Source organism: Lemur catta, chromosome 1 (assembly GCF_020740605.2).
Source record: "Lemur catta isolate mLemCat1 chromosome 1, mLemCat1.pri, whole genome shotgun sequence".
Taxonomy (NCBI): Eukaryota; Metazoa; Chordata; class Mammalia; order Primates; family Lemuridae; genus Lemur; species Lemur catta.
In genome coordinates, this window is record NC_059128.1 from 146,451,755 (window position 1) to 146,475,528 (window position 23,774).

The 23,774-nt window shown below is 35.6% G+C and overlaps 1 protein-coding gene across 13 annotated transcripts in view; it reads right to left on the minus strand.

Annotated features, from left to right (window-relative positions):
• Positions 1 to 18,587: 18,587 nt before the first annotated feature.
• Positions 18,588 to 23,774, minus strand: part of ARPP21 (cAMP regulated phosphoprotein 21) — a 149,594-nt gene continuing 144,407 nt past the window's right edge. For all 13 annotated transcript variants that reach the window (XM_045537142.1, XM_045537117.1, XM_045537112.1 and 10 more), the window contains 2 exons: positions 20,689 to 20,837; positions 18,588 to 19,371 (listed from right to left, as the gene is read on the minus strand). In XM_045537142.1, coding sequence (XP_045393098.1) covers positions 19,114 to 19,371; positions 20,689 to 20,837 — 407 coding nt within the window. In that variant the 3' untranslated portion in view covers positions 18,588 to 19,113. The remainder of the gene's footprint in view (positions 19,372 to 20,688; positions 20,838 to 23,774) is intronic.

Below are 23,774 nucleotides of genomic sequence, written 5' to 3' on the forward strand. Positions count from 1 at the left end.
CTGGTAACCAAAAGGAGGCATGTTGGGGCTCTGGCAGACCAGGGAGAACATTTTCTTACAGAGTTGCTGCAACGAAGCAGCATGATCCCAGTGTTATGGATATTCTGATTCTCAAGAGAAGTTTGGAATTTGAGCCTTGCTTAAAATCTTTAGCAACCAGTGAAAAACTTTGAAAACACTTGAATAACCAAATAAGCACATTTTAAAACATATGTAGCTGGAAGTGTGATCACTCATGTAGAGTTTGTAACAAATGGTTGGGATGGGCATTTGGAAGGCAGCATATTATAAATGGTTGAAGTCTCTACCACTCTTTTTAATTTTAAACAGATTACATGACACCCTTTTTCTTTGATTTTTTTCATTCATAAAACATAACCCAAACTATTGTCATGAAACAAAAGAAACGGTATGTGTATACAAAGAGCTCTGAGTTTCCTGGATAAACATTAGTAAACAATACTGTCTGCAATTATAACCCTCTCCATATACATACCCACTCCTTACAATGTAAATGTGCAGCTCATTGCATCAAGAAGTAAAGATTATTTTTCTACTTCTTAAATCTAGTCTGGCCCTGCGCTTTACTGTGTCTGATAAAAAGTGGTGGAAGTGACACTGTGTCAGTTCTAAACCTTACTTCTTCCTCTCTGCCTTGCTGCCCTGAAGACAAGCAGGACAGCCTACTAGAGGATAAGGGCCCACATGAAACAGATACAATCTATCCAGCCACCAGTCATGCCGCAGCTGATCATGAGTCCAGCTGATACCAAGTCAGCTGCTCAGATGAGTTCTACCCAAATAGCCCAAAGAATTATATTACTATCATTTTCTTTATATTAATCTTGTTTAGGTTTTGCTAATCTTGAATCTGTGAGTTCATGATTTTTAGCATGTTAGGAAACATCTCGACCATTTTACTCTTTAATTATGGCATCTTTCCTCTTCTTCTGGGACTACAATTACATGTATGTTAGACCATGTGTGCCCTACACATTTCTGATGCTATTTTGCCCTTTTCATCATTTTTGTGCTTATATCCTTCAATTTTAATATTTTCTCTTGCCTGTTTTTGAGTTCACTAATCCTGACTTTTAAATGTCTCTTTCCGTCCATTCTGCCCCCTTTTCCCCAGGATTAACTACTAGCCTGAACTTAATCTGAATTATTCACATGCATATTCTCAGTTATAGGTATTAAATACTTTTTTAAGTTCTAGAATGTCCATTTGATTCTTTTTTATACATTCCAAATTTCAATTGAAATTTTTCATCTTTTCAGCCATTTAAAAAATCTATTTTCTGTAACTTATTTATGATGGCCATTTTAAACTTGTCCACAAACTCCCATATCTTAATTATCTTTGGATTTGCTTTTATTATCTGATTATTCTTTTTTTTTCCCTTTCTTGAAAATCTTGTAATTTTTTGTTTAAGTTGGGCATTGTAAATAAAAAATGTAGATACTAATAATGATGATGTTTCCTTTTCCCACTGAGAGAAAATAATGGAGTAAATTCATTTTAGAATGAACAAATACTAAGGCAGAAAGCAGGACATCTGAATTCTAGTCTTGATACTTTCACTGTGAACCTTCAAAGTTCACCCTAAGAGGCCTCAGCTAACATTAAATGCTATCTACAGTTTTGTTAAATGCAAGAGTTTACAATTCAATGATATATTGCTGCTACAGTGAAGTAGAAAATCTTGCAGAAAGGAGAGAAAGAAACAATTATTTAAGCTTAATAATATGCTTCTGAGATGAGGAAACTCAAGCCCATAACAGTTATTAACTTGCCTGGAGTTGCAGAAATTACTCAAAGCTGTCAAATCAGTTTCACTAGTGGACATTTGTAGTTATTTTTTAAAGTAATCAGGACTCTGATGGGCATATGCACTTTCCAAAAATTCTAAATATGGCTAGTTCAATTGGTGTGGATCTGTAACATCTCCTCTGACCTATTTCATTTAGCCTGTGATATTGATATTTAATAACCATCTAGTGAATACTATTTACAGCAACAATAAAAATAGAAATGAAATGTTGTTTGAATTCAGCTGAACATAAAAGTACCAACAATACCCAAATGCTCTGGAAAGTTATAAGAAATCCAATTTTACTCATTTTTAGCTCATAAACCAGACCCTGAGGTGACATACACATACACACACACACACATACACACACACACGGGCACACTCACTCCTTTTCTTTCATAAATACAGCTTTCTCTCTAGAAAGTTTTGTGCCTAAATAGGTGGCCAGTCTCCAGATGACTATGTAAGGCAGGGGAAAAAATGCTGGCAGTGCTTGTGGATGAACTATCAAATCTACAAACATTTATCTTTTTAATAAACTATAATGTTTATAAGAAAACATACATGACATTTCTCAATAACAAAGATTCACCAGTCACAGAGGAGAAGACTCACAGGTGAAAAAACAAAACTAAGACAAACAGCAAAGCACCTTTTGTTATATGTATCTTAAAGTAATGTTTATTTTGAAATGCCATGTTTTCAGGAAAGTATAGAGAATAAATTTTGCAAACAATCAGGTGTTAACCATCTACTCTTTGTGAAATCATTGTTTTTACATTAATTTTATATCTTTTATTTTAGATCTATTTGAAGCTCCTTATATAAATATACCCATTCAGTTCTTCACCCCCTTCTCCCCAGGATTAACTACTAGTGTGAACTTAATGTTAATATTCACATGGATATTTGATTGCATCAATTATACCTTATTTATTCATATTTGTAAATCATAGTATTATTTTTAATGTTTTCAAATTATATAAGTATCATAGTTTGTCATATTTTCTATTTGTATGTTACATCATAAATTTATATTTTTGAGACTTTGCTATGTACAGCTGTAGGTCATTCATTATTACTGTTGTATCACATTTTATTATACAAATGTATTAAATTGTCCATTCTCCTACTTATAGACATTTAGGTTGACTCAAATTTTTCTATTATAAAACCACTGCACATTAAATGTCTTTGTGAGTATGTTCTTATTCACTTGTGCAAGAGGTACTCTAAGAGGTATTTCTACAAGGAGAATTGTTAGGTGCTGGAGTATACTTATTTTTTACTTTGCTAGATAATGTTACTCTCTTTCCCAAAATGATTGTAAAAATTTATACCCCTAACAATTTATACCCCTAACCATTGCTTCACATCCTCACTCAATGTTTTTATTTTCAGATTTGTTCATTTTTACTAATGTGATTGAGAGTAAAATGATATAAATAATTTTAAATTTTTATTTCCCTGATCATCAGTGAGATTGAGTATTTATTTAAATACTTATTGACTATTCAAGTTTACTCTCCTGTGAATTGATTGTTCAATTCTGTTCTCTACTTTTCTATTGGTTTGTATGTCTTTTTCTTACTGATTTACAAGTATTCTCTATATGTTGAAAATACACAAACAATATTTTTGAGTCAATAGTTTTTCTTTCACCCTGCCATGGGGACAGTTTGTAGAGGAGTTTTAAATTTTATGATATCATAATCAAAATTTATTAATAATTTTCCTTTTTGTGATTTTTGTGTCTTCTCTACAAAATCAATAATAACCTGAGGATATGAAGACATTTTTGTATAGTTCCTCCTAACATTTTATCTCTTTGCTTTTTATATTTAAGATTTTAATCTATCTCAAGGTTATTTCTGTATGTCTTTTGAAATAAAATCTAATTTTGTTTTTTCAAAGAGATTATTATCTCATTTCCATTATTGATTGAAGTATAATTTTCACACAGTTTTCACTATGTTATTTTCATATATAAATGTTTCTTTTTCTGAGACCTTTATTTTATTTACAAATATATTAATGTATTGATGTGTTAACATCTTTATGAAACTGAGTTCTTACTGAAATATACATCTTGCGCAGGACATATGTTCTATTTATTTAGGTGTTTTATATGTGCTTCAAATTTTTTACTATTTTTGTTTGAAAAGTTCTTTCACGTCATTGGGACAAATGTATATTATGGCTTTCTTGGTCTCATAAGTTACATATGCCTTCTCATTTTTTATTCAAGCTGCATATGATTGACTCTGATAGATTGCATATTTTTATATGTTAGAGACTATGTTCTGATTGTATATTTATAAGAGCTTTATTGTATAAATTATGATATTTTATTTTTATAGTCATTTGGCTCATCTATGTAAGCAATATTATTATATGGGAATAACATTTTTATTAAGTCTTTATAAATCTCTATACTCTATTGCTTCTCTATATTTTATTGCATTTCCTTTTTTAACCTAGTGAGCTAGATAGAAGTTCTTGGTTGCTTTTAATAAATGGCATATTGAACTGCATTAAATAGCTTTTTTTCTGCATATATTGAGATAATTTTATATTTTAATCAGTTAATGTGGTGAATTATGTTAATTAATTTTAACAATTTTAAATCATCCTGCATTCCTGAGACAAAATCGACTTAGTTTGGAGACGTGTGTGTGTGTATGGGTATATATATATATATATATATATATATATATATGGAGAGAGAGAGAGAGAGAGAGACATTGTTGAGTTCCATTTGTTAATATTTTATTCTGAATTTTGCATCTATTTTCATAAATCAATTTGCCCTATAATTTGAATGTCTTACTCTTTCTTTATTTTGTTTAGATACCATGGCCTTAAGCAGACTCATATACTGTTTTGGGCATGGCCTTTTAAAAACATCTCTAGAAGAATTTATATAAGACTGCTTAGTAAAATTTCTGGGACTGGTGTTTGGGAGTTGACATATCTTTAACTATAACACATTTATAAAACTTGTTATCATGTTTTTCAAATTTTACATTTATTTTTCAGTGTTTGGTTATCACTATTTGTGAATGCTTTATTTCTTTTTCAAATGTGTTGGCATATAGTTATTAAGAGTATTGACTTATTCTTGACTTAGAATGCATTTTGTAGCTATGTCCATTTTTCCTTTCTAATATTGTTTGTTTTTTTCTTTCTCCTTTTTATCATCAATACTATCAGAATTATGACATTTTATTAGTCTTTTCCTTTATCTTCATTCTACATGACAGGAAAGACCCACTTTCCACCAAAGATTTATGCTTCTATCCCCATATTGTAGAGGTCCTGCTGCAAAGTGGACTTTTAACCAGGAATATGTTTCCCAGACTCTTCTTTCAATGAAGTACATCTAAGTGACAGGTCCTCACTAATGTGAGCAGGGGAGCTCTGAGAGTCCTGGAAAAAAGGGTCAGCCCTGAGGAAGTAGAAAAGCCCAATCTTTCCTGAGAGATGGTGAAGAAGGAATAATGAAAGTTAGGAAATGGGCTTGCTGGAATGGATATATTATAAAATATCAGAAAACTCACCAGGAATTTATCTTTTGTGGAGGGTCCAGAGGACATCATAACGTCATGATGACTTAACAAGATTATCAGGAATATGCTGGTGAGAAAAACACCAGCATCAGTAAATTCAGCAGTAGCCTTCTCTGCAGGCCAGACTGATGGCAGGAGAGGTGGTTGTAGAGCTAGACATGTTAATATCTATAGGAATGATGGTTAACCTAGAGCAATAGTGTCAGTGGCTATGCTTAGCCACCAGAAGATAGGGTCCACAGATATTGCAATGATAGGTAAATTTGGTAAAGTAGCTCAAAATATTTGCCCTGAAGGGAGTTGTGGAGATGGTTAATAGAACACGATGTTCCTTGGAGCAAAATAGACAGGCAGACAACATCTAGCATAGCACCAAAAGAAAGGCAAGAGTAAAGGAGCAGGAGGCTAAAAGTGATTGCTTCAATAAAAAGCGACAATCCCTTGCACAGTTCCAAGAAGGCACTTGAGCCAGTTTTAGATCCAAAAGCTATTGACTAAATACACAGAAGGACCCAGCAAAACCGTGGCAAGTGTACACTCTGATGATTTTCTCAGGCCTTCTTGAAAGGGACTTATGGTCATTGTATTAGTCAGGGTTTTCCAGAGAAGAATCAATAGGATATAAATACAGTCATCTGTCATTTAACAAAAAGGGGAAACATTCTGAGAAATACATTGTTAGGCAATTTCACTATATTGCAAACATCATAGAGTGTACTTGCACAAACCTAGATGGTATAGCCTACTACACACCTAGCCTATTTGCTATAGCCTATAGCTCCTAGGCTACAAATCTGCACAGCATATTACTGTACTTAACACTGTAGGAAACTGTAACACAATGGTAAATATTTGCATATATCAACATAGAAAAGGTTATAACAAAAATATAGTATTATAATCTTATGGAACCACCATTGTATATGCCATCCATTGGCTCACGTAATTATGGAGGCTGCAAAGTTTCACAATCTGCCATCTGCAAGCTGGAGACCCAGGAAAGTGAATGGTATAACTCAAAGTCCTGTGTATAGTTTGAAGTCTCTATATAGTTCTAAGTTCTATGTGAAGTCCTATGTGTAGGGAAAGTCCAAGAGGAAATCTCTGAAACTGTCCCTCACCCTAGACCAGGACAGAAAATCAAAATAAAATTGTGTCCTAATTGTGCATTAGATGGTTGGCAGAGATTTGCATCTCCATTAAAGACCCAAAGGGTGCAGGGTGATTGTCACTATCATAACTCCTTTATTCTCCAGTCTGCCCCGCAGAAGCTAAATATCGATGGGTCCCAGAGAACCAAGCTCCACCAAACTCAACAAGACCTGAGCACAACTGCTGAGCAGGCCTTGGTAGATACCAAAAACACATGGGGCAGAATTAACTCCAACCTATGAGACACTTGTAACATGAGTTGAGTAATAAATTTCATTTTTATAGGCCTCTGAGTACGTGGGCTTCTTTTTGCTGTGCCATTATCTAACATACTGATACAGAAATGAACAACTGTTTGTGAATGTTAAAAAAAAAAATCTTCCAAAACCCATTCTCTTTTATACATGGACCTCTCTGTTTTCAAAAAGCCAAAAATCTGATTCTTGTCCAGATATAAGAGAGAAGGCAGTGTGTGCCTCCAATTTTCACAGAGGGCTCACAGGTTGGATAAAGATGCCTCCACCGTGCCAGTGAAAGGGTCCAATGAAGAGAAGGAGGGGCATCTCATATACACTTAGTACAGCTCCTGGCACACCTGCAGATGTGTCACAACCATCCCTATTGGGACTAGGACTTGAGGCAGTTCCAAGAAATTTTATTATAAAAACATTTTGTTAAGTGACATGTATCAGCTATGATCAATGCTTTTGAGACATAGTCATGATCAATGTATTTAAGATGATGACACTGGGTCATATACAGAGATAATTACTAGTTTGCAGGATTTCTCACATTCCCCTTTCAGACTTGGAAAGAAAGCTATACACACAAAAAAACTAAAAACAGGTGAAAAGTAGGAAGCACTTTAAATCGAATCCTTTATCATAAAGAAATATTTTACTGGATCCAAATGTTACTTTTAAATACCTATGTCCAAAACACTTTTTATGATTTTGTTAAGAAGATGAAAGAATGAGAATATTTCATAATTGAAAGGGGTTGGTAGGAGCTTTTTCCTAAAGAGAGCTGATTAATTACTTATTTTTTTAAAATATAACAGACATACAGAAAAGTGAACAAAAAAATAAGTGTAGAGCTTGATCAATTTCTATAAACTGAATAAACCTGGTAAACCAACACTTAGGTAAAAAATATAAGATTATCAGTACCCTCAATGTTCCCTTTGTGCACCCCTTTTTCCTTGAGGTAAAGCCCTGATTCCCCAAGCATAGATTACTTGAACTTTATACAAATGGAATCATACAGTAGGTACTCTTTTATAACTAGCTTCTATTGTTCAACAATAGAGCACATTGTTTAGGCACATTGAAATCATTTATTCATTCTCATTGATGTATCATTTTCCATTGTATGACTATGCTGCAAATCCACCATATTTTTAATGAAATTTTGAGTCATTTCTATTTATTTGACTATTATGCATGATACTTCTATGAACATTCTGGAATACATATTTTGTTTGGGGTCTGCACTATTTTTGTTGGATATACAAGTAGGGGGTTATGCCTATGTTTAGTTTTAGTCCATGCTACCATACAGTTTTGCAAAATGACTGTACCAAGTTATACTCCCGCCAACAATGCATAGGAGATCCCAGCACTCCACTCCCTTCTAGCTGTTAGTATTTTCCATTTTTATCCTCTTTGGTTATTCTAGTGGCTAGGTAGTAATATTTCGTATGGTTTTAATTTGCATTTCCGTAATGAAGTTACACATCTTTTTCCATATTTATTGGTCATTTTGATATTTTTAAATCTTTTTTGAAGTATATATTTAACATTTTTGCCCATTTTTCTATTGGCTTTACTGTTTCATTTTTACTGGTTTTAGAATTCTTTGTATTTTTTATATACCACATACTAATGCATTGCCATTTACATGGATTGGAAGTCGTTTGTTTTATTCTGTGCTTCCTTTTTTAATGTTTTAATGGTGACTTTAGATTAAAAGAAATTCTTCATTTCATTTTAAGGAAGTTTAATTTATCATTTTTTCCTGTATCATTAGCCTTTTTATTTTCTATTTAAGAAATCTTTGATTCCTTCAAGGCCCCGAAGATATGCTTCCATGTTTGATTCTAAAAGCTTTATTGTTTTAACTTACACAAATACATTTACAGTACATCTGCCATCACTTTCTGCATATGGTGTGAGATAAAGATTAATTGATTTAATAATTACCCCCACTTACATCTGAAAAATTTATGAAGAATCTTTTAATAAATAAAAAGTATCAGTAAGAATAAAAATAATTTATACTATAAAGAAATAATATACCAGTTAACAATAGCCTAAACTATGTTAAAAATTTCTTGCTGAGGAAAGTTCAACATTCATTAAGAGCAAAAACTAGCTATAAGCTTCCTAGAAACCAAAGTAAAAAGGGAAAAATGATGAATTACAGAGATTTTATTGTTTATTAGAGAGAAGAATGCCATTTCCTAGGGGGGAGAATAAGTTACTGCTTGTATTTTGTTCTGAGAGTAATTGTCCATGAAGATTCGCAGAAAGGCATTAATTGCACAGCCCATTTTTCATTTTGGAGTAGGGGAAGATGAATTATAGCCACAGGCAAGCATTGAATCACAGCTGCTTTTCCCGCCCATTCAACAAATATAGAAATGTTGTATGTTTAAGAGCAACAGAAAACGCAGAAATTAGACTCTGAAATGTAAGAAAGCATCTGGAGAGACCACAACATTAATTTATATAACATGAATATATATTTAATAAAAACATCAAGAAACCTTAATTTCAAACTGGCAAAAAAACTCAGAGAAAACAGGAGATAAAAATTGCTTTCTCTGATCTCCTGGAATTGACTTTTCTCTGTGGATACAACGCTCAGGGTAAACATACACTGGACAACACGGGGTGGGCACTGCCGGCAGCCTGGGCAAAAGCAGCCTCCCTGCCTCGTGTGCGTTTAATGAAAACATCCACACATCACACTCACATTGGTCTTTGCTGCATCACCCTTTGAAGCACAATTACTACTATGCAAATGTGGTTATTCCTTGTAATATAAGGGCTGCGAGTGTTCCGTAGTGTTAATTTTTTTTGTATAAATTCTACAAAGGAGAACTAGGTTTTTGCAAATCTCTCCAAATTCAACATGCCTTTGAAAGCTTTGTGCCTTCTAAAAGAAAAAATTTCCATGGCCTTGAGGCCTTGAGTATCCTTTCTTTTTTGTTTTACATTCAGAGAATTATCCTAAACTCCCTCATGGTCCTGAGTAGCATAGATGAATTTGTTTCTTGCTATTATGACCTAGAAATATTCTACATAGGTAATGTGTCTCTTAGATCTATCAGGAATCTCAAGGGTCATCTTGTCCAAATCTAGCTGATCAACAGAGCCACTGATAAATCTTTCTAAATACATGAAAGCCTGAAATCTGAATCCCTACCCCCCATTTACTGGGTGTGGATCACCCACTTTTCACAATTAAATAGAGCATCCAGGAACATGGCACTGCACCAGAAACTGCAATGCTAGATGCTCAGATAGAACTTCCTATCCTAAATCTCACTTTGCCCTTAAAGTTATCAAGTGAGGGAGGAGTCATCCTCCCTATTTAGGACATTAGTAAATAAGAATTCAGAGAGTGAATAACTTGTCTAAGGAAAGATGAACCCCACAGTCAGGAAGAGGGGATTTCAGTGCAGGGATGTGAAAGGCAAAGGCAAAAACATGGAAAGAAGGAGCCCTACTCTCCTTTATTAGGGGACCAAGAAGCTAAGGAAAAGTGTCCAGATGAAGAAATGTGTGAGGAAATGGAGGCTTGTTCAGTACCACCCAACATACTGTATTGAAAGACGTGACATTTGGTCTTCTTTACCCAAAGCCTGGTTATGTTTTATGAAACACAAACAGTCACAGAAGACTGATGACAAACTTTAGCAGACCACATATCCTGAAGTTTGGCTATAGTTTGAGACTTGCAGTCTTGGGGTGTATTGTGGGTTGAATTGTGCATCCCCCCCATCCAAAAGACATGTTGAAATCCTAATCCCCACTGTCTGTGAATGTGACCTTACTTGGAAATGGGGTCTTGTAGATGTAATGAAGTAGGATGAAGTATTAGGGTGCACCCTAACCCACTATGACTGGTGTCCTTAGAAGAAGAGGAGAAAAGACACACACAGGCAGAGATACACATCACAGATGACCATATGAAGGCAGAGGCAGAGATCAAAGTTACGTTGCCTCAAGTCAAGGGATGTTTAGGCTTCCAGAAGCTTAAAGATGCAAGGAAATATCCTCCTCTAGATTCTTTGGAGGGAACATGGCCCTGCCAACACTGTGATTTTTGACTTCAAGAATCCAAAACCATGAGAGAATATACTTTTGTTGTTTTAAGCCATCCAGTTTGTGGTATTTTGTTATAGCATCCATAATAAACTAATTCAGGGTTTAAAGATAAGATTTTTCAAAAAGAAAAGAACAGAACTGTGTGTGTCTTTTCTGGGCCTCTGTCTTTATGAATTGACCCCTCCATATGAAGGGTGTATTTATCCCAGTGGTTGTGTGGGGCTTACATGTTAAATAAGAATGGGTATAGACATTGCATATTTGAATCATCCCAGTGTGGACACACCCAACACAGACCAGGACTGGGCATGGTGTAGGTGCAGTGAGGACTGATGGATGCTGAGTGAGTGAATGGTGTGCCTCTTCTCCTAAACGAGTTAGGGACCGGAAAGTTCAGCAGAGAAGTCTCTAATGATGGACTCCTTTGGGAAGGTACTCTTAGCACAAGAGAAAACTTAAAATAGCCATTACAAATGCATAGGTTTCCAGAAAGTACCTTAATAGTGAGAATTTCAGGGAATCTTTCAGGCTAATATGTTAGCCTCTTGGTTCATTTAGAATAATAAACAAGAGCATGATATAAAATAAGCTTAACCTCTGTATTTGAACACCACTCAGCCAATGTCAGCCAATATAGATTCTACATTTCCATTTACAAATGTAGAATGTAAAATTCCAGGAGGTTAAGGGACTTGTACAAATCCAACAGTGTGTGTGAGTGTATGTATATATGTGTGTGGGTGGGAGATGTGCTGGGCTTCTGAAATCAGGTAAAGGATGCTTTTTATATGTCATGCTGCAGGTATAGCAACATAGTGGTGTGGAGGAATAACCACATTATGCAACCCACACTCAGTAATCCAGGCTGCCCAAGAGCCACTAACGTGGCAAAATCCATCAATTATTTTTTTGAACAAAGTTTAAATAAGATTAAATAATACATAGATATTATATCTAAAAGATAATATATTAGCTATACATACTTCTATGTCTTTGTATGTATGAATGTGTGTGTGTATGTATGCTACAAAAATCCTAGGGCACTAACACAGGATGGGTTTCCCACACCTCTAGCCCCCTATATTCTCTTTGCTTCTTTCACTAGGAATCCACTTACAGGTTTACATTTTTGCATAAAGAAAAAATATCAGAAGACATCCTAGTCCTCTGGTACAGGGTGGGTCCTTCCCTGATGTAAAGTTAACTGAACCAGGTAAATCTCCAGTGAGGATGACATACAGGCATAGCAAGGCAATAAATCATAAAATGATCTTCCTGCAGATTCAGCTGCAAGTGTTTTTATCTACTCTCCTTTAAACAACTCTTTTAATGGAATCTCACTGTTTCTCCCTTAGGAAATTATTTCATTGTATAATTGCCGTCGCTTCAAGTGAAATTTTCTTAATGTCCAATTTAAATTGCTTCTTTTTTCAGTCTCAGGCCATTGCTCTCTATTACATTACTATTAAGCACCTTAAGTAATTCCTTTCTCTTTTCAAAAGGACGAAATTGGCTTGCACATTTCATTGGAAAATGTAGCCTCATTCTTCTACAGCAAAAATTTAAAACACTTGAAAATGACAAATGATCATGCTGTTTCTTTAAAAAGCAGGTGATTTTCCTGCTTCTGAGTTTTTCACCAGCTTAGAAACAATTCATGGGACTGATACAAGTGACCAAGAATGCACTATGTACATAGCGTTTCTTTCAATGACCCTGTAATAGAAAGGTAAGCACACTCATATCTCATCAAAAAAAAAAAAAATGTGAACCTTGTATTTGCTGAGGTTCACTACTCTTTTATGCAAAAGGGAGAAATGTATGTTCAGAGACAGAGGTGTCTACTCGCTCACTTTCTCAAGAGCACAGGTGAATTGACTACAAGCTCTATATACGAGGAAATAGAACTGCAGAAAGGTAGGGAGTCTTATGGTAGCATCATGGCAATACAGGCATTAATGGTTTCAAACTATTAGCACAATAAAAACTTTGGGGGTACAGGGTGAGCAATATGGCCCTAAGTTTCCCCTACATTTAACCATCAAATCTATTTCCTTAGGCCATTCTTATGTAGGCTCTGGATCTTTTAGCTAGAAACATGATTCAGAACTTCACAATAAGCTGCCCTATTTTTAATTCCAGGACCTTTATACATCTATGCTTTACCTCTCCCTCCCTGGCCTCCTCCCTGGCCTTAACCACTGCCAGCCCTCCCATCCCTATATATACCAGACACTAAAGGGGAAAAACATAGAGCATTCAAATGTGGCTCCCCTTCAATGGGATGCCATCCAACCAAACTGGACAGGGCCTGGGGGTTATCTGCCCATGTGTCACCAGGAACGCTTGCTGGATTTGTTCCTTGACTGTCCATCAAATTCAGACTGGGGCTCACTCCTATTCAGATTTGTGTCTCCTTCTGTTTGCTCAATATCTGACCTCTTCTCTCTCCTACTCCAACAATGAGGGTAAATGGGAATAAAGCAGTAAAACAAAACAAATCAAATACCAAACACAAATGTCAAATTATTCTCCTGAGCTTCTGCTGTCAGGGAGACAGTTAATATTGTTTTATAGGAAGCATCACCACACCCAGTAGAAGAATTAGTTCTCCATTAAGATATCAATAAGGAGGTGATTTTCTGCTACAGAAGAATAGTATCAGATGCCTCTCATCCTTTGCACACAATATCGAGAGCAGCAGAGAACCCAGCTCAAAGAGTAAGAAGCTCTTGCCACTGATCACATATAATACTGGAAAATCTTTTTGTGTCGAGAAGACTGGAGGTTGTGAAACCCCACTGAAAGCAGGTGATAAGATTTGAACTTGAAACAAACACTAAAGCTGAGAACTATTGGAAAATCATGCCAAGGTCCTAAAGAGAACAACCTTCCTTAGTAAAGAGAGGTTTGGACAGAACAGCATGGGAAGAAGCAAAGATTTCTGATCCTGTGTGGAAAAAATGACATCCATAAGAGTACAGAAAAAGGAAATTCTGAGCCATGATGCACAAGCACAGTCGCCAATTTTTTTAACAAGGGGGGATGGGAAGTTGATATCAGATATCACTGCATATTGGAACTGATACTGAATGTATTGTGATGGGGACTTGGCAGCCCTCCCAATGCAGTTTCCAATTTCAGCTCAGTCTGTATTTGTTACCTGACAGATTACAGCAACCGGCTCTTGTGATGCAGTTTAAGACAGGGCACGCACATGCCCTTTTACAGAAGGTTAGGCCCCTAAAGCTTTGCTGTGCATGCAACAGAATTTTTCAGTGTTGAGAGTCTAGAGCTAGAACTCATTTCTGACTTATCCCAATAATGCTAATGGTAGCTGTAGCTCAGTGGCCAACCTTAACTATTACCGTGTTCATCTCTGGTTTCTGAGTGATAGCCTTTTCAGGTCTAATCTATGCTACTTTCTGAGACCTGTACTTCTTTATGCTGAGGTCATATGACCTTGCATTCAAAACTCTCCAGAAGCTGCTGGTTGCCTTTTAACTCTTTGCCTCGCATTCAAGGTTATGACAACCAGGCTCACTATGAACTTTTCAGTACTCCTTTTCCTCTTTCCAGCTGGTCACCTCCTACTGCAACCAATCTATACTGTATTTCATATTTTCCTGTGTTTCTTTTCCTTTCAGGAATTTTCTTTAGCTGAGTTTATGACCCATCTATAGCCATCTCTGCTTGCCCAAATTTCATCTATCCAATACAGTCCTTGACAAAAGCCACATAAAACCACAGACGGAAGCCATCTCTTCTTTCTTTAAAATCTTTTTACATTATTTTTCACATGAGATCTATGACTAATTTCCTATATATTCATTTATTTATATACTGGTATAATTTATTCTAAAAATTCATAAGCTTCTTAAAGGCAGGGGCTCCATACACTGTGGTTCAAGGTCTTGAAATTGGTAAGTATGCAATAAAACCTTGCTGAATAACTTAATGTATAATCACTCTTGTTCTCTTTACAATCACATAGGGTGTAAAGGATCATTAGAGACAACTATATCTATATATTGACATATCTATATCACTATAATTATAGATATGAATATAGGTATCAAGTCCTTCAACATTAAGAATTAAAAAATAAAGACCCAGAAAGTTTGGCACTATGGCATTACCTTGCAGATTAACATATTCATGGAGGAAATAGTGCAATAGTTCACATTAGAGCAGTCATAAGATGTCATAATTGGACGTGAGGTTATGACATTACATTTTTATAAGAACACCGTTTCTACAGAAATTTTAAAAAACTCTATTTGTGCTCTTATTTTCACATTCTCTAATATAATCTAAAAAAATATGGTCCTTTCAGTATTAGTCTTTTGATATATTCTGGGAACAAAGGATATTTTATTCAAGTAAGTTTGAGAAATTATGCAAATTATACCTCCGTGTTGGAAATTCATGATATAAAGTGATATATTAAAGGTTTCCAGAAAATAGAGAGCTTTTAAAAAGATAATTTAACCTTGATTAATCTTGTCTCCCAATTACAATTGTCCTTGGAACAGTCTGTTTCATATAACAACTATAAATATCCTCCCAATCCAGTCTTCCATTGAATTTCTAAAAACTGCATTTACTTTATATTTATATAAAATACTTATATTTATGTCTAATATATTACTTGGACTGCGAAACTCAAAAAATATGTTTTAAAGTCCCCTTGAAGGTGAGGTATATACAATACTTTCTTTTTGGTTTGTAAATGTTCAAGGTACCTGTGATATAAGTGCCAGGGCCCAGGTGAGGGGGCCCTGAATGTTTGTCCACTGTTTGCACCTGTATCTATGGAATACAGGTAATAGGAGGATGGGAGTATGAAAGCATCTCATCACATTTTAGCTACTAGTAACAGTGGAACACAGTCTAAATATGCATTTATTAGATATCAAAATCCATTTCTGCTGCAGTAGTTTTTTCCTTGATTGTATTTGTTTTGTTCTTCAAATCTCTCCTGAAAAACTGCTCTGGTTCATATATACCCCATTTTTAAAACTCATTCACAACTGTATTTTAAGTCCTCCAACCATATCTATAATCAATTACTTAATCCCATTTCCATAATGTTATATAACACACTCTTCTGCCTCCCCTCATATGCTATATAACTATATTAAAACAGCATGAGTATGGCTTAAATTCATTAATATCCTAGTTAGAACATTTAATTTCAACTATCAAAGGGTAACCAAATGTAAAATTTACAAGAGTAAATCTAAGTGCTTTAAATTTATGTGTGTTCTTGTTTTGAATGATGCCACATAATTAGGATGTAAGTAAGTATGAAATAAAATTTTGCTCAAAAAAAAGGTATGCATAGGTCACTTGTTGTCTTTTACATTTACATAAAGGTATAGAAGATCATTAGAAATAACTATAATTATATATTTTTATATTTATATATCTATGTATCCAGAAATCTCTATATAAGCTTATAAACTGAATAATGTGTAATTACAAAATGTGATTGTGACAAAAGTATCAACCAACGTGAAAAATGGAATGCTCTTCTGATAATAAATTAGATTCTGGAAATGCTTCACTAATAAAAATATCTTTCTACATAGACACGTTAAATATTTGGATGTAAAAAAAAAACCTGGTAAGCATAACATAAGATTTAGAATATCATAATGCTGGTGCTGAGGTTTGGATGTGGTTTGTGCCCACCAAAACTTATGCTGAAATTAGATCCCAATCGGGCAGTTTTGGGAGGTGAGGCCTAGTAGGAGGTGTCTAGGTCATGAAGGTGGATCCCTCGTGAATAGATTGATGTCCTCCTGTGGGGGTGAATGAGTTCTTACTCTCTGGGGAGTGGATTAGTCCCCCTGAGCAGGTTGTTAAAAGAATCTAATTTAGATGCAGGTGCCTAATCTTGGACTTTCTAGCCACCAGAATCATAAGCCAAAAAACCTCTTTGTATTCTGTTATAGCCACAAAAAATAGACTAAGATAGCTATGTATAAATATTTAGTGAAAGTAGGGAGGAAGGCTCATCCTGAATCAGTATCCAAGTGGATTTGTACAACAAGTGTCAAATGCCTAAATATGAAAGACTGTGACACATTGGGAGAAGAGGAGTCAAAATCAAATCCACAGAAAAGGAGGCTCAGTAATTCTAAGGATCATGGAACAAAAGGTCAAAAATTCCAGAATTCTGTGGAAATAAAAGAAACATTCAGGCTCATATTTGGATTCTTGAATTTGGGATCATTGCCAACATCTGAAGGTTAAATGGAGAATATATTTTAAAAATGAGTCTATATTGGCCAACACCCTCTTTCCATTAGAGAAAGATGTTAATTAAGCAAAGGCATTGTTCTCTCTCAGAGCGCCGATGGCTCAGTAAGAAAAAAATACATCATTCCCTTTTTATAACACTTTTTTATGGTCAGGGCTTATTTATAATGAAGAAATGAGTAGACAAATTTGGAAAAATTGTCATACTTCACAAGGAATGAAGCTAATAAGAGTATGTATAAAAGTTCTTTTATAAAGCAAAAAGAAAACAATAGTATAGAATGAAGAAATGGTGGTCTGTTAGGTAGAATTTTTACTGGTTTGCTTAACTCTACCCCTAGCTAAACAACATGAAAATGACAAATATAATATGGAGAATGTGATAATGTAAAAAGCAATGGGAATTATCCAGATATACTTACCATATCCCTCATATCAATAATAACAGTTTTTAGGCAGGGAATACAAAATACAAAACTATCAGTCACTGCACTGTGGTAGTAAAGTGAAAGCTTTGGGATTTCATTCCACCATTAAGTATCTTCCAGAAGAGCCAAATCTCAGAGTTCAAAGTTCTTTTATTAGTTTTCAAAGGTTGTCATAAATCAATTTTACCTGCAGAATCTACAGGGAATAGATCATTTTGGGATTAGATAGCCACAGGCATCTTCTAAATGTCTTTGCCAGTGTTCTGAGTCTTTGTGACTAAATCGTAGCTGTATTTGTTTTAAGTTACTAGGACAAACATTAGCACCTTTGAGTTATGGACTCACTGACAATACTAGTGGCATTTCCCATGGTATAAGCCAATATAACAGGCATTATAGCATTAGACCTTGGTTCTTCTAATTTCCCTCTAAACAAAGATGCCTTGTTTTCCGGGAGTATGAAGGAATTCAAAAGTAGGACAGAATTTGGTATAGAGCTGCTGCTACCAAAGACAGGTTTTTCTATTATAGGCGGAGAAGTATAACTATATGCTTTTATTAGTCCTATAACTCAGGGGTCCCCAACCTATGGTGAGTTGTATAATTATTTCATTATATATTGCAATATAATAATAATAGAAATAAAGTGCACAATAAATGTAATGCACTTGAATCATCCCGAAACCATCCCCCTCCCAGCCCACCCCCAGTCCATGGAAAAACTGTCTTCCATGAAAATGGTCCCTGGTGCCAAAAAGGTTGGGGACCGCTGTATACATTTCAAAAATGTGAACTCAGTGAATGAATGAAAGGATGCCATCCTATTTTTCAGGACCCCGGTAGTATTATGACAATAAACTACAGTTGGTTAAGTCTTTGCCTGCAATCTCTCCCCATGGGATGCCAGTTCACTTACAAATACCTGCAGCATCTTTCTCATGCATTATTCATAAAACAGTGCTCAAAGGGGATAACAGTGACACATAATAAATACACATTGAAAGAGAGAGTGAACAAAACTGGTGGTAAAAACATGACCTTCCTTTATAAGGTCAGATAGTTTTATTTTGATTAAACACTACAATACAGTATATATCCATTAAAAAAGAAAACTCTATAGTGTATATAAATTATTCCTTCCATTCATCAATTCTTTTCTTTTCCATTACAGCTTTGGTACAATGTGATTTCAGTATATAATTTTTAAATACTTTTAGCATCACAAACTCAACACAAAGTACAAAACTAATTCAAATTAGGGATATTATAATCTACACAGTGGTATTCAGTGGTAGGAGAAAATCTTACCTTGATGAATTCATGTCACTAGCTAAGCTATAAATGCATACCTAGCAGACATGACAGAAATATGCACCATTAACCAGCTAACATGTGTATTAGTCTTTTTTTATTTTTTACAGAATACCAGCAGCAATCATTTGAGTGTTGAGTGAATACTTAAGTCCTCAGCCAGTTTTCCCATCTTGTTCTTCTTCCCTTAAAGGCCATGAGTAATATATGAAGAAATGTGCCACAGCCAGAACTCTCAGAATTTGACCTGCCAGCCAGTGTTGCTCATACTTGCACAGTTTGTCCTGCAGCTAGCCGACATCACGGGGACGGTGCTGGAGGGGCAGTGTGGGCCAATCAGCCTAAGGTTGTTCTGAGGGGTTGGCGGTGTGACATTACAGTAAACAGGCATTCCAGTGGTAGGGAGTGACCCTTGACCTGCCTGGTTAGGTAGCATGATTGGCTGTTGATACGACTGCTGGGGCAGTCCTTGAGAACCCTGGGTCATTGGCACCTGTAGAAAGACATAAGCAAGAATCCTTGCATAAGAGGCTATTTGGGGGTATACAATAATGTGGTTTCATGAAAAATAGTCAAGCTTTTGTGGTAGATCTAACAGGTCACCAATCTCAGCTCTGCCACTGATCAGCTGTTTCACATTGGGAAAGTTACTTAATTTCTCTGATTCCCTAGACCATTTGGACAGTGACACCTACTTCAAACTTTCACTGAAAGAATTGCAGAGATGGCATACAGCGCCTGGCATAATGCCTGGCATGCAGTAGATGCTCAGAAGGTGTTACTTCTGAGCTGCCTTCCCTCTTCTCTCTTGATGCCCTGCAGGGACTGCAGTCTGGATCTCCTACCCTGGGTTTCTCTCAGTTTGGAAAGCCATGCTTCCTTTCGGGTTTTACATAAACAGAGTGACTTGAAGCCTTACATAGTAAAAGGGGATTTTGTCCTGGTCACCTACAACAGTCTCTACCTGGAGCTTTACAAAACACCTTATCTAAAGAGGAGCCAGGGTAGAAGTTGATGTATCCTGAGTAAGAATAGTCAGAGTAGGAGGTCATAAGAAAGGTCCTTTAGGGTAAGAAGTAACTGGTACAGCTAAATTTAATAATTAAAGCACTTCATTGACTCTTCATTTCTACTTTTGGGGTACTTTGGGACATAAATCACAAAACCGTCACTAACACCTTCTAAATACTCAACTTGGGCTTAGTCTGGAAAATGTAGTTGTTATACCCCATAAATGTCCTTTAAGTCTGCTGTCCCTAACCCATGGGCCACAGACTGGGAATGGGCCACAGAGCTCTGGCGTCACCTCGCTCCTACCCCTCCCAAGGTCTCTGGAAAAATTGTCCTCCATGAAACTGATCCCTCATGTCAAAAAGGTTGGGGGCCACTGCTTTAAATGAATCTGAAATGCCATTTTAAAATATAACTTAAAATTATGGAAAAATGAAGTTTCTTTGGATATGTGCAAAAATGAATGGGACTTTGTCATTCTACCAATAAGCAAAATTTCAATAAAATGCCCAAAGGTCTTTCTGAATAGAACTTTAGACTAATAAATTTTCTTCCATGAATAGAAAGTTTATATGGAAACAAACTTAGCAGGGCAGTCTAAAGACATAATAGTAATAGAAGCATATATTTTCCATTTTCTACTTTTCTACTGTAATCTTGATTCAAAGTCAATTATCAACAGTAGCTGGGCCATGCACCCACCGCCCAGCCAACCACCCAACACAGGGACATACCCACAGCTTCTACTTTGGCAAGTGCTACTTTATAACCCACAATTTTCCAAGCTGCTTATGTGCACCTGATAAGAAGACATTGTTGGGTAGGAAACCATCATGCTTTGCACCGGAGTTCCTTGTTGGTTGCTCATCACGCTCTGACTCTGAGGAGGCTGCTGCACTCCCATCAGGCCTTGGAATCCCTGTTGACCAGACAGGACTGGCTGGTAACCTGTGAAGATAAGCGACTGTTTGAACTGGTGGTGTCAGGACAAACACAGTGATGTTTTATGGGCAAAGAGCATTTGTTCAAAAGGCAAGCCTCAGACATCTCAATCTCCATATCAGGAATGTGTTTGTTACCCAGATGTTTACTTCCAAAGAATGTATTGTTTACTTCTAATAGTTAACAAAATTATGGCTTCAAAAATTCATTGACATTTCTAATGTTATGCAGAATGGTCCAATGAACACGCATGACAATATTAAATTCTTTCTGGCACAAACACAGAAGCCTGTATTGATAGCAGTTGACTGCTACAAATTATTATACCTTTCATATATAGCTTTTTCTTTGGTTTCAATGATATTTGGACAATTCACAGATTAGCAAGTTATTTTAAAATTATTAATAAATTAACTCATTCCCTTATTATCCCATTTTCCTGGACTAACTCATTTCACACAGAAACCATCAAATAGCCTAATAACTTTGCATGAATTCTATGTTTTTACGTCCTATTGAACAAAATGATTCACTACCCTGAATAATTTCCTATCCATTGCCTTAGACAAAAAGGCAACAGCAAGTGAAAGATATGCCATATTTTTGTTCTGTTTAACCACCAGCTTCCAAGAGAATTTTCTGGTAAAACACTCCAATAAGTGGACATGTACATATAATAAATAATGGAGAATGTAACATTTAAAAAATTTATCTGTTTGTGTCCTTCTGGGTGGGTCAGTTGTTTGGCTTCCTTTCCTTTCTTTTTTAAGTAGACCAGAATTGATTTATTCTAATTATTGTAATCCTCACCACCATGAGTGGTTTAAAATGCATTTTTAAAAGAAGGTTTTAAAATGTTCTTATAAATATTGGGAAGAACATTATGATTTAGGTGAAAATGACATAGTGGTAGAGAAATGAAACAGATATACTTTATGCTGTAAACTAAGGTCCTTCCAGAGCTTATATTATTAACCACGCTGAGTACTTGAGAATAAGTAGAACTGTTGTTTGAATACAATTCTCTTGGAGAGAAGAATCTTTAAAATCCTAGATTTTCTTAACAAACACTGAGCTAAGCTTTACAACCATATTTTTAAAACTGAAAGCAACAGTAAAAGAAAATACCTAATCAATATACATCATTAATAAATAACCTATATTTCGGGTATAAGTGAGAGTTCTAACTTTATACTGAAGAAGGATAAAATTATATTATAGTCTTTACAGAAGATAATATTAACTATCCTTTGATATACAAAAATAAACCTTCATTCATTTCAGAAATATTGTAGAAATATGGCTTGTAAATAGTCACTGAATTAAGAGATCAGTTCAATTCATCAAACGAGATAGAAGCAAGTTGTCCTCAGTTTGGAATACCCAATAGAGCAAGCTAGGGAAAAGGGTAATTTGAGAGGTCTGGGCTGTTCCTAAAATTGATGAGTCGAGCCAGTGTGTGATTTAACCCTTTTACCTTCTTTATGTGTCTTCTTGTTTTATGTTCCTAATATTCACTTTAATTCATTTTCACGGTGGTTTTAATTTATTGAATTTTTAAGTTCTTATAATGATACCACATATTATGAATATATTTGAGGGTAATGGCCACCTTCCCTCCCGCTACATTATCTCCACAAGTCAAAGCTTTCCTTTAATTTGCTGAGAGGTCTATTTAAGACTAACAGTATCAGCTCTGAGATCTGCATACCTAGGGTGTTTACAGTGTGTGTAATACAGAAAAACCATCAGATTTGGGAACAAGAAATACAACCCAGGCCATTACTGTTACCACTACCTCCCAGGAGGCCTCATACACTGCGGCACTTTAAGAGAAATTTCTTGGCCGGGCGCGGTGGCTCACGCCTGTAATCCTAGCACTCTGGGAGGCCGAGGCGGGTGGATCACTCGAGGTCAGGAGTTCGAGACCAGCCTGAGCGAGACCCCGTCTCTACTAAAAAAAAATAGAAATAAACTATCTGGACAACTAAAAATATATATAGAAAAAATTAGCCAGGCATGGTGGCGCATGCCTGTAGTCCCAGCTACTCGGGAGGCTGAGACAGTAGGATCCCTTAACCCCAGGAGTTTGAGGTTGCTGTGAGCGAGGCTGACGCCACGGCACTCACTCTAGCCTGGGCAACAAAGTGACACTCTGTCTCAAAAAAAAAAAAAAAAAAAAAGAGAAATTTCTTTTAACATTAATTGCAGAATAACTGTTTTCTATTGTTTTTTATTGTCTAGATCTTCCATTCTAATTTATATATCCAGTTGCCCTGAAAAGTTCTGTGGCCAATTTGGCATTTTATTATGATATTATACCAAACTACATCAAGTTCTTTGTAGCATGAATTATTGTATACATAAGAAAAATAACAGTATAATTATAGAAAACTGATGACCAACAGACTTCCTTACCATTTAGTTCTATAGCAAAGAGCAGGCAATGTGAACTCACTCTCAAGTCCATATAATTGTGAATATAATAAGGCCTTATTTCTAACCCTAATCCTAACCCTGACTTGTGCTGAAGATTCAAAGCACAAGTTGAAAATGAGAGAAGTGTCATTTAATATTTTGGCTCATATTTTATTATACAAGAAAGCCCAGTTGGCTTCAATGGATCTTTTGCAGAATATATACGGCTATTGTGTAAGCAAAAACAGGAGTGGAAGGGAAGGGAGGAGTAGAGGAAAGGAGAGGAGAGAGGAGGGTATGACCTAGTGTCTGAAGATTATTTATGTATTTGCTCATTGAATCCTTCCATCCTTTCACAGAGTTACCTGTTCAAAAACAAATTTAGGTGATCTACAGGAGATTCATTTATTGCACCAGCTTCTAAACCAAAACTGGGTGAAAGGAAAATAATAGAGCTGTTAAGACATTCAGAAAACAGAACGTCTTGGTAGGAAGAGGAAGCAAACATCAAATAATATTCAAGGA